The following is a 12,229-nucleotide window of genomic DNA, read 5'->3' as shown; positions in this document are numbered from 1 at the left end:
CAGCCCCTTTCAGGATTTGGGCCTTTTGACTAGAAAAACTTCCTGAGTGCTCTGAAGTACTGTACTGTACCTTACTGAGAGATTAGGGAAATAATGCAAATATGTGCTATTTGGCACTAAGAGGACCAATCAAATGAATGTATCTTAGAATGCTGCTCCAAGATCCAGCTGCTCTATTCGCCCTCTGCTCGAGTCTCTCCACTGGATTGCACTCGCCTGTTTTGTTTGAGGTCTTTTGTACTAAATTCAAGCTTCCTAATCTCATTGTCAAAAGCTCTCCCTTGCGCCACCTGTTTCTGTAGCTCCCCCCTTATCTCCATCTACACCCCTTTCACCCCGTATCCTCCACCCTAATAATTTTTGCTGCCTCCTCTCACACCTGCTTACATACTGCCCTTTATGCCTGGAACAGCGTCCCAATGAATGCACGCTGAGACCCCACCTTCCTTTCCTCCTTCAAATACTTAAGAAAACACATCTGTTCCAGACGCATTCCAGTGATAAGACAGACATTCCGCTCACTGAGCCTGATTCTCCAGTCTCCACTCATCAACACTGGCGTGAATTGGGAATAGCTCCATTGAAGTCAATAGAGTTACATTCTTTAGATCAGAATTGTGCCTGGTGTCTGTCTACCTTTTGTAAATAATAATGCACAGCGTTCTCCTTCAGTGGTAGTCAATCTTTGTAAAGTTAAAGGAGTTGGCAATTCTCAAGAATCGGGATAAGTGTCAGAATATACCAAGTAATCTAACCATTCTCCTGACAGAGAAATTACAGATCCCATTTCTAGTATTCAATTTGGGTGTGCACCATTCTTTTTCTAACACAAAACATTTAAAAGAACAAGAGGGAAAAATGTTAATAGAAAATTTCCCGTGTATAGAATACATGGCAATATTGTATTGTCTCTTGCATGTTCCAATCCCTTCACACACACAGCCAAGATTGTGCCTACTGTATACTCCCATTTATCCCAAACCCTATTGTCCGAATCTCCTCTATCTGAATCCCTTCCTGTCTTATGTGACGTGTGTTTGCAAAACAATTCCGGAGTGACGAAAACACTTCATATCATTTTGTTATGATACATCCCAGACTTACCAAGAAGTTGTTAAGATTTACAGAGAAATGGGAGATGTTGAACTTTTCTGCCATATCAAATGTAATTGGTGTGTTGGTTAGTGCTGTCTTGGGTGTGCCTATTGCTTTTGTACTTCATGCTCCACATTCTATGATAATCTCATTAACCACATCTTGTTCCATCAAAGCTTTTACCTTGAGTTACTGCATTAGCAACAAAAATAAATTGTTATTTGACACAGTGGGCACAAGGAAAAGGCTGGGCACCTATTGACAAATGGTTCTAATTAGCACAGTTCTGTCGTGTCAGTAAATCTTTGGCTAGCAGGGAGTGTTGTATCATGAAACCACAAGCTGTGAAGATACACATCCTGAGAGTGCAAATAGATTATGAATCCTTTTTAATTTTTTTAATTCTTAGTAATGTACTTCCAGTGAAGTGTGCCATTATTGTCTGACTTAAATTCCTCTTAAAATTCTAATGGGGATTTATGTGCAAAGCTAAAATTTTTAGCCACAACCTGGTTTCTGGTATAAGGTGGGTTTCGATAGGCAGATAAAGTTGGGCCAGACTTACTATAAGAAAAACATGGTAGTTAGTGTGTGATTAGATTTTCTGCTCATAGCACAATATGTGTTTGGATTTTGTTGTTCGGTTTGTTTGGGTTTTTGTAGGGACTCAATCCACACACAGCACATTCACTAAGACCAGTAAGAGTTGTACGTACAGATCAGGGGCAGTATGTTGCCCTAAGCTGGTTCACATTGTTTCAGAAAACTAAATAGAGACGATACATAGAATGCAAATTAAAACGTTGTGCCGTGAGAAGCGCATAATGTAGATTTTTATTAAATCTCAGAATTGGGGTATTCCCATCCAGGTGATGGTGATCAATTCAAGTTATGTTAAATTTACACTAGGGGACAATTTTTGTCTCCGTATACATGTGGTGGGATGGAAAAGAAAGGAGAAAATGCACATTTTCTTTCATTCTCTTCCTGGGGGAACAATATTTCAAATGAGCTTGTTTCATATTCTCTTCCTCGGAGAGAAACAAACTTTTTTGCCAAAGAAATTCAGCCCTGTTGACCCTGGGCATTTTAAGTGTTGGAATGGTGCCAGGAACCAACAGGGCTGACTCATGAAGAAGCCCCTTGGTACTGGAGGTCAGATTAAATGCAAGTAGGGGGCCCCCCAGTCCTGACAGCGGAATTCCACCATTGCTCTTAAGAGGGCTGGCTTGTGTTATCACCAACTGCAAACAACCCACTGCCTACCATAACCGCCACCCACCCTCAAATTCAGCCAGATAGAGTCATTTTTCAGAGAGAGGCTTTTAGAATTCTGCTCAAAGCGAGGCACGCTGAGCTACAGCTCAAAGTGACTTACTCTTTGTTTGGGTGGGTAGTTTCGACAGTGGAGCAGTGGGAGTTTCTTCCCAGTCCCCCCTCTTCGTGATTTCACCTCTTGTTCCAGATCCTGTAAAACCAAACCCCAACCTGTCATTCAAATCATTGCTACTTTCATCTGGACGCCTCATCTCTGAGAAACAGCTGTGTCTATTATTAAGTCATGCAGTAGTGATTCTAAAGGTCGGGGGAGAACATGCTTTGTCCAGAGGGAGAAGTGATAATGAACTTTTGGGGAGGAGGGGAGAGGTCCGACTCCCAGTTTTTCACTCTCCATGAAGCTGTGAATCATCCCAAATGCTAATCCCTAGTGTGTAGTCAGCAGCTTGATGCCATTTAAATGCCAAGCTGTACAATTTACTCCAGGGGGAAGTTACATGAGGAAGGAAGCAGACAGACGCACCCTTTTTCCCCAAGTTTTTCGTTCATTTTTTCCATAAATTCCAGAGGTTTAACCTTATGGCTATGGAGAAAGGAACTCAGCATGGCCGTTAGAAATGTGAGGCCTTCTGTTTAACAACCAAACTCCCCTACAGTAGTCTTGTACTTCCAGGAGACATGCTGCAAAATGCTGTATGGAATACACACCTGTCAAACGGCATATGGAAGGATGGCAGGATGTGAGCTTGGGACCCTAGGAAGGGATAACTGCCAAAGCCAGACAAAAATTGTTTTATTCTTTATATTTATGGGGAACTGGGTGCATCAGGGGATTATGTTCTGCAGCCAGAAGGCCGGATCCCCAGCCAGTGCAATTCATCAGAGCTCTGTTGACTTCAGTCAAACTATGTTGACGTACACTAGCTGGGGACCTGCCCAGAACCTTTACCGCTAAGCTGCCACTTCAAGTCCAGTCGAGGTCCTGCACGTGATTGCAATTTATTGCTACTGCAGAACAGTTTTCAGCGGCCTGCGAAATGAGCCGATGGTCTCAGTGTGGAGGATTTGCGTAAAGGTTGTTACCGATAGCCACTAGGGGGTCTCCAAAACTGACCTGTGGAGGGCAGACCAGCCCCGGAGGGCAGAGCGAGTGCTGTCCATCCTGACAGAAAGGCAGCAGGCAATGTAAAGCTCAGTCTCAGGTCAGGTTGCAGATATTTCAACAGTTACAGCATCCAGGGCCATATTTACTTGATTGGATCCCGTCTCTTGATATCTGATGAGGATCAAACGTTAATAGATTAGCCTACTACCCCACCATATGCTGAAATGAGAGACCTTGCAGTGGAGCAGAAAGCCGGCCCCAGCTCAGAGCCTACATCTTAAGGCTAACATTTTCAAATGTCGGTGACTCATACAGGCACCTACGTGAGTAGCCTGGAGTCCAGAGATGCTGAGCACCCATTGAATTCAGTGAGGTTTAGCACCTGTGGAAATCAAGCTACCTACTTCAGACCCCAATCCTGCTGGCACCTAAGCACAGTGACAAAACTCCCAAACGAGGGGCCTAAATACGGATTTGGGTGCTGAACACTAGACTTCCCACAGCTGTGAAGACTGTGGCCTAAATATCTGTATGTAGGAAACAGCTCCTCATTGAGGAAAATAGCTCTCATTTTCCTCTAAAACTCTTCCAATCCAGTATATTTCAGTGGAGTTCAGCGTTGCCAACCTAGAGTGCTAAAAAAAAAATCAAGCGACTGGCTTAAAGACCATGAGATTTTAAAACAAAAATAAATACCAAGTGGGTTCTTTTTATTTGCGTTCTGGTTTCTGAGCCTTTAGAATGCACTTGGGTCATGTTTTCAAGACTTTTCTCCACAACCCTGAGAGCTAGAAACTTACTGAGTGTTTTTTGTTTGTTGGTTTAAATGGAAGCTGAGATTCCCATGTAATCTCTGTTAATCTCAGCCGCTGGGACTTTAAGGAAAAAACCTCCAAATATCATGAGAGTGGACAACACTGGGAGTTTAAAAAAAAAAAAAAAAGATTCTGATTTTTCTCCACAGATTCATGTTTTGTGGCATTCATGTGCTGGCCACAATACCAAGAGCTGCGCATGTTCCTGGCACAAGAGAACTGGTTGTGGGAAGCTCAGAAATAAAACTTGAAGCCAGTTGGTATGATAGGCCACCCGTGGTGGCAACTTCAGCAGAGGCGGTGAAGAATAAAATGAGGTTCATTGCCTCATCCCTAGAGGAGGCGCCTCTGTGTCAGGGTTGACACATTGTCAGGGTGATGTGGAAGAAGCTTGCGGTGCTGTTAGCCCATGCTCTGTATAAACACAGAGCTTTAATTTACAGTGCCTTCAGCGTAACACCTGCCAGAAGCATTGAGCACACTTCCAAGAAGCCGACTTTTTAGTGCTGCCTTGGGCCTGCATTGCTTTCTCTAGATACAGCTTACAAGATCGGTGCTGATGCTGCAGTTTTTATGCCGCGCTCCTCTCCAGCAATGCACAGTGGCCCACACACCAAGAAATTCTGAAGGAAGAACTGGAATGTGACTTGAGACAAAATCTTGAACTGGAGTCTGATCGGCAACATGGCTCTAAAACAGAAACATGAACAACTCCTCCGGGAAGTCACCCAGATTGTTCAATTCAGAAATCTAGGCCAGTGTTAATGAATCAGAGCAGTGCATTCTTTACATGGAAAAGTCATGTTTATGCCTGTTCCTACCACGGCTAAAGCATGCAGAAATCCTGCAGAAATGAGGCGTGCAAGTTTCAGCTGATTGATTAATGGAGCATGTAAACAGAAAATGTTAACCATTTCCGTGCCGTCTATTATTGCCAGCTTCAGTGGGTGCCAGTTTGTTTCTTCAAAAACTGAGGCGTGCTGTATTTACTTTGACTAGAATATTAACTATTTTCTAAAACTGGTCAAAAATGGAATTTCTGATATTTTGATGATGGTTTTTGTCCCAAATTAGGCCAAAAAGTCAAAATATCCAAACTTTTCACAGAATTAAAAATTCAGAAAAATTTCTGTTATAGAGGTCGAACCATTTGGTTTCAACATTTTCAATCAAAACAAACATTTTGACATTCCCTGATTGAAATGTTTCATTTCAGTTTGCCAACCTGAATTGAAAACAGTTTATTTCGGGTCAGGTTGATGTTAATCTCTGTGTCCACCCAAGCCTCTGCAGCGTTTCATGGGAATTGTAGTTTCAAGTCAATCCAAAATAAAACATTTCATTTAGGTTTTCTCCACGGAAATTTTACCAAAATTCGTGTCTTTTTTCCCCTCTGCAGAACATTTTGATTTTGACTAAACTTGTTTCAACAGAAAAATATTTGGTTAGAAATTTTTTGACCAGCCCTAGTATTTTTCATGCCTGGAATAGATGGGTTGCCTAATAGGAGTGGATTTCTAACTAAAGGCTGAACAAAAATTCTGCTGAAAACCTTGAAAACAACATGGTCAATCAGGCAAAAGGTTTCCTTTCTGCAAATGCTCAGGGCAGGTTTCCTGTATTCTGCCTGGAATCAACGGTATTTTTTAAAAGATGGATAAATACCATCTCTTCTTTTCTTCAGCAGCCTAATTTTCCATTAGCCATGATATTGTGCTCACAGTGAATGATAACACTGGTGTACAGGACAGTATTTTACAGAATTGTCATGTCAGAAGGCCTATAGAATTACATTGCTAAGGGAGCTGGAATATGGTGCAAATGAACATGTTCTTAGGTAGCTGATACCCAATGGCTCTTTCCTTTTCTGGAAACTAATGACTGCATCTGTGATTTAGCAGCAGTAACTTTTGTACCATTCTTATTTTTAGTGATGATAACACAAGAAAAGATTTAAAGGCACTGCCTGCCTTTCCTACCAAGACATTGCAGGAACATCCCTCACTCGCTTACTGGTAAGCTTCTCACTAGTATAGAAATGTAAATATTAGTAGCAATTAGTGGCCATTACTACGTCAGTTTTGCACACTGTTTGTAAAGGTTCTAGCATGTGTTATAAATGGGGTTGATCCCAAGTCCTGTATCTAAACACATCCAGCCTCTAGAGGTCCTGAATCCAAACCCAGTTCTGGATCTAAATGTGTTTGTTAGCCCCTACCTTTGTGACGGGGGTTAAACAAAATCTCTGGATCTGAACATCACCAAGCTTGAGGGAGACTTGAAATCCAAACTGCAGACCAGCTCTGAATTTTGCAAATGGCACCCATTGTTTATAGCAGGGTGAATCAAAACAATTCTCCAGGCCTGGGGGTGTCTGAAATGCAGAGCCAGATAGAGTTTTGTGCCTTGAGTCCATCTCTAGCATGTGTCCTTAGGTAAGAAATACAGCTCAGCATTTGGGTTGTGAAGAAACAGTATTAAACAATAAGATACTTTTATGTTGTAATGGATCCCCTTTATGCAGGTACAGTATCGCCTGCTGTATTTCATTTCTAGGCTCTAACTTATGCTTTTCTCATTTTACCACTAATACTTTTTAGAAGGATTCATTTTTTTTCCTATTATATGCTATGCAACTAAATCACTTGGCCTGTTTTTCATTTGTCTTCAAGAGTGATAGAGGTCCAAATGCGTATTTTGTTTCTAATTCCAGCAGAACAAAATGTAGACACACATGATGGAGTGACGATGGTATAGGTCGTCTATAGGTTCATTTGTTACATGGCTGAGAATAAAAATAACCTGTACGAATATGTAGGAATTAACACATCCATTATAACTTTTCTCTGTCTGACATATGCAGCACCAGCCACTGTCTGAAGTTCTGGGTTCTTTAGGCACTGGATATGAATTTATCCTATTAGTGCCATTATTCTACAGCAGCATCTGTAACAAAGCTGGTTGATCTGAAATGAAGAGCTAATTAGACTCTGGAACATTGGATGCCGTAGTAAGGATTAGACCAGGGGTCGGCAACATTTGGCACGTGGCTCGCCAGGGTAAGCACCCTGGCGGGCCGGGCCAGTTTTATTTACCTGCTGAGGTGGCAGGTTCGGCCGATCGCGGCCCCCACTGGCCGCGGTTCGCTGTCCCGGGCCAATGGGGGTGGCGAGAAGCCATGGCCAGCACATCGCTCGCCCGCGCCGCTTCTCGCCGCCCCCATTGGCCCGGGACGGCGAACCACGGCCAGTGGGGGTCGCGATCGGCCGAACCTGCCACGGCAGCAGGTAAATAAAACTGGCCCGGCCCGCCAGGGTGCTTACCCTGGCGAGCCGCGTGCCGAACGTTGCCGACCCCTGGTTTAGACAAAAGGTTCATTCTGCATAATGAAGGATGGAACTGGAGTCATTATGGAACTGAAACTACTGGGAAATGTTCAATGAAGCATCTTTGGTGTATGCTGAGCATGGGTTTGAATATCATCAAAAGTTACTGCATGTAAAAAAATAAAAATCACTGAGCCTCTAAATTGATTTTGTGCTTGTTTTGCAGTGAGGACAGAGTAATTGAACATTATATAAAAATTAAAGGTCTGACCAGAGGACAAGCTATTGTTCAGTGAGTGTATCGCTTATTTAATTGGGGGGTATTTTTGAAATACTTTCTGTTGATACGTGGGAATGATGCTGTTCTTGTAGTCATTCGTTGTGGACTTTTACCATTCATATCTGTAGCGATGACATTTTTGATTGTTATTGTTTAATACAAACAGCAAATTTACATTAACCCATGTCTTAAATTTTGCATTTCACAAGTCCCCAGTTAAGGTTTTACCTCCTTTAAATATCTTCGATATGCAAAAAATGATTATGACCTCATTTTAATACCAGTACCAGAGGGATTGACCTCCAAGCTTCGTTTGCTAACCGTTAATTTTTACCCCAATATCTGAAGGAGGATGTTGCCTTGAGTTGTGTAAGGATAACAAATATATTTATTGTTTTAAAATGGTTTGAATTTGGTTTTCAAAAGGTGAGGGACTTAGGGGCTATTCCAAAGCCAATTGAAGTCAACGGATTCCCATTGCTGAGCTTTATTTCAGAACCTAAAAGCACTGAGTGGAGGCGAATATAGTATAAAGTGTAATATGCCCAAATGTTTGAGAAGAGCTACATAGTTATATGAAGTAGACAGCATGCAAGTTTCCCCACACAGTTCTCTGACTGCACCTCTCTCCTACCCAGTTAAAATCCTGCTATTAAGTCCTAGGACTCTTTTAAGTAGGAATGCAGAATAAATTATCTTTTCAGAGGTTCACTAATCCATTGAATCACCAACGTATTGAATCATCTAGACCCTTAATGGCATAATTGTATTAATATGGCTACTTCAAACCACTTCTTTTGTGATGTTACCATAACTCTCCTTCTCACTTTGCCAAGTCACCAGAATTAAATAAGTGTAGGCAGCTCTTTCCTTGCAACATTCTGTCTTGGATGGTTTAGACACAACAAATCCTGCATCTTGGCAGGGGTTTAGACTAGATGACCCTTGAGGTCCCTTCTAACCCTATGGTTCTATGATTCTAACATTTCAGAAAAGACCTTTCAACATGTAGTTTTAGTCTCAGCTTCCTCAACTCTTGATAAGAGGAATTACAGGGAACAGTTACTTTATTTTTCAAAAATTTGTTGCATGTGCACAGAAATTTTGCCATCAACTTCAACTGGGCCAGAATTTCACCTCTGTTCCCAATGGAGGGTGTTGAGCCCGTCACCTAATGTGCAAAAGCTAAATGGCTTGATCTGAATGCATATGTAAAAGAGGATATGTTAAGAGGCATTATTCTCTCCAGAGCAACTCATCAGATGCACTGTAAATCTGTCTACAGGTACATGAAAGTGGTAGAAGTTCTGCCTACATATGGAGTCCATTACTATGGAGTAAAGGTTAGTGATTGTTCATAGATAACATGATTACATTCTTGAAGGAACGGTTTCACTGTACAGCATCTGCCAGTCAATATTAAAAACTGGACTTCTGAGTCATATTTTTTCAGTGTTCTTAGAGAACTGTTTTGTTGTTGATGCACTGCAAATCATTTACAGAGAAGGCAGAAGGGAATCTTTAAATGTTTAAAAAAAAAAGACCCCTGTAACCCTCTCATCCTGATTAAACTGGATATCGCTTCTAACTTTTAAGCAGTTACATTTCTCCAGAGGCCTGGTGCATTGTTAATCAAGATTAGAAAAATGTAACAGAGAAAAGACTAAAGGTACAATGCTGTAGCCAGTGGTGTGGTTTTCAGCTCATGCAGACACACATGTGCTAATTGTACTTTACCTAGCTCACTAAAGGAAGCAGTAAGAACACAGTTGCATGGGCTTAAGCATAGGCTGCAGAATTGAATACATACCAAGAGGGTCAGGCAGGCCTGTGCAGCCCACACCATCTCACCCTCAGAGCTATTTTAGCTTAGGGTTAGCGCAGGTACCTCTACATCAGCTGCAGAACATACCCCTAGCTGCAGTGTAAATGCACCCCTGTAATTAGTGAAATCCTGCTGCCATTACCACTCTCAGCATTCTCTTTCTTCACAGCCCCATAACATTTGAAACAGTTTGTTAAAATTGAACAAAATTATGCTAACAAAATTTCTATAGAACTGAAAAGGTTTTTGAGGCGGGGACGGGAATAGTTTAATAACTAGTCAATACATTGGAAACAAATTCTGGATAAATGGGCAAAGCATGAGCCAAAAAAAATGGGGGGGGGAGCTTTATTGCATATAAGGGTGTCTATCCAGCAGGGATCATGGTCTCTAACTACAGTGTATTGAGTGAGGAGTATTGGACATAGTCTTCTGTTCCCTTTCTGCATTTATTTGTTTATTTATTGTGCAATGCATCTGTACTGTGTACACGGCCTTTGGCCACACCCTCTGCTGCCCTACGTCCTTCCCTCCCGCGGTCCCACTTGCAGTGATCTCCGCCCACACGTTGCAGCGTCTCTACTGCTTTTTGTCCACTTGCGCAGCCAACAGACAGCTTCCCTTTTTCCTTCGCTCCGTCTGAGATGGCAATGGCAGAGCCCTTTCATCACAGTCTCACTGCTTGAGTGCAGGTTTGTTTGCAAAGTCCTCCTGTGTTCCTAACCCGCTGATACTTGTCACAGAAGGAAATCGGTAAATACTATATAATCTTTGAGGTTCTTAACTCCTCATTAGATCTTGGTTCTTGTGTTCTTCCATTTTACAGGATAAACAAGGAATCCCGTGGTGGCTTGGCATCAGTTATAAAGGAATAGGACAGTACGACTTACAAGACAAAGTCAAGCCTAGAAAAGTAAGTTGTTTTTTTGCCATGTCAAAATACAGCTTTTTTTTTTTTTTAAAGCCATGGCTAGTTAGAGTCCTGAGGAAAATGAAAGCTTTAGACACCATGAATTCCGGAAAACTGGAGGGGAAGACATGCTTCCTCTCCAGCAGATAGACAGTGCAAACTCTTAATGTGCAGTACAAAAGTTTGGTTCACAGGTGCTTCTAATGAGTTTGATGATCTCAGTGCATTCGCTACTGGACTTTTAACAACCTCACTAGGTCATCCCACAGTATGAAGCAATTTGGTGTAGCTGGGGGTCTCTGCTTTAAATGGGTTCAGAGTTATTGGTCCTGGCTTTAGTTTTCCCTCAAGCAGAATCTCCATTGACGAACGTGTGTGTGAGAGAGAGAGAGAGGATCAGTGGATCAGGCCATAAGATCAGTCCAGTGTCTCATATGGGTGAGATGCTGGTTGAATCCTTGGTGAAGCTGCAGGCCAGTCAATGCATCTGCTGATTCCCAGGATGTGTGTAACTGTAGGCGGTGGGTTGAGAACATGTGCTTGAATATCCGAGGCTGCTCTTTCCTCCTCATCCCCCTCTGCGTATTTGAGTAATTCCTGCCAATAATCTCAGGTACCGAAGCACAGGGCCCTGTATTCCCTTGCTGGCTCCCTACAAGTCATCTATCAGCGCACCCTCACAGGCCCCTCTGCTGGCAAGCTGTCATCCCGCCCCAGCACGTGATGTGCGCGGGAACTATTCCAGCTCAACAACTGATTAAGTCCCATTCAGAGCTTGGAATGAGCCCTGGAGGTCTTTGGAGAACTGGTTTCCTAGAACAGGTGGAGGAGGTTTCGTCACGTGTGCGAGTTGTCCTGTGCGGGGGAATACACCTGGTTTCTCTCTTGTAGCCGTGTCTCCTCTGTCCTCATGCAGAACTGGTTTTCTGATGTGCTTCCTGCCCCCAGGCTTTGGGCAGTAGCTCACAGGAGCGTGCGTGCTGCCAGCAGTCACTTCAGATCAGTTTAGATCATTGTGCGCTTGTCCAGGAGCTGGAAAGTTACACAGGAGGAGTGAGCCTGTGGAACAGAATTGGCTGGCACATATTCTGGAGGAGCTTCGAGAAACATGGCTATAGGAAAGTGTGAGATCCACTAGTAGCAATTCAACGTGCTAATAAGACCCACACGGTGTCACTGTCCTCTCCCTTTTGACAATCAGCTACTGATTGATTCCTTTTCTTGAGCTAACTTGTCACCAAGATCAATCTCTTAAATTTCTCTCTTGTTCTATCCAGTGAAAGGCCTTTATTTAGTCCCAGGACTTTCTGCTGTTCACATACCACAGTGACAGAGTAGGTTTGATTTGGGTGTAAGATGATAAAATAGCCAAGACTGGTAAAAGATCAAATCAACTCGGATTCACAAGGATGACCATGCCTGATGTACTCCCAAGCGTTGGCTGAGTACAGACAGTACATTAGTAAATGGGTCGGCAAGTGGAGGTTAGGAATCTCATCCTCTGGGCACCCCTCGGCATTGTTGCAAACACTTGCAACACCATGGTAGATGGGGCCAGTCATGTCCAGCACCCAGAGCAAGAAAGTGTGCGTGCA

At 42.8% G+C, this 12,229-nt stretch overlaps 1 protein-coding gene across 12 annotated transcripts in view; it reads left to right on the top strand.

Moving 5' to 3' along the window:
- Window positions 1-12,229, top strand: part of FRMD4B (FERM domain containing 4B) — a 197,186-nt gene that overhangs the window by 150,739 nt on the left and 34,218 nt on the right. For 9 of the 12 annotated variants that reach the window (XM_024100169.3, XM_008179480.4, XM_065550722.1 and 6 more), the window contains 4 exons: window positions 6,225-6,308; window positions 7,846-7,911; window positions 9,185-9,242; window positions 10,551-10,637. In XM_024100169.3, the coding sequence (XP_023955937.1) occupies window positions 6,225-6,308; window positions 7,846-7,911; window positions 9,185-9,242; window positions 10,551-10,637 (295 nt within the window). The remainder of the gene's footprint in view (window positions 1-6,224; window positions 6,309-7,845; window positions 7,912-9,184; window positions 9,243-10,550; window positions 10,638-12,229) is intronic. The other 3 variants (XM_065550723.1, XM_008179477.4, XM_065550726.1) reach the window with 1 other exon arrangement.

This window comes from Chrysemys picta, chromosome 7 (assembly GCF_011386835.1).
Source record: "Chrysemys picta bellii isolate R12L10 chromosome 7, ASM1138683v2, whole genome shotgun sequence".
Lineage (NCBI taxonomy): Eukaryota > Metazoa > Chordata > Testudines > Emydidae > Chrysemys > Chrysemys picta.
The sequence above is the reverse complement of the archived record's forward strand: the minus strand, read 5'-3'. Positions and strand labels throughout refer to the sequence as shown.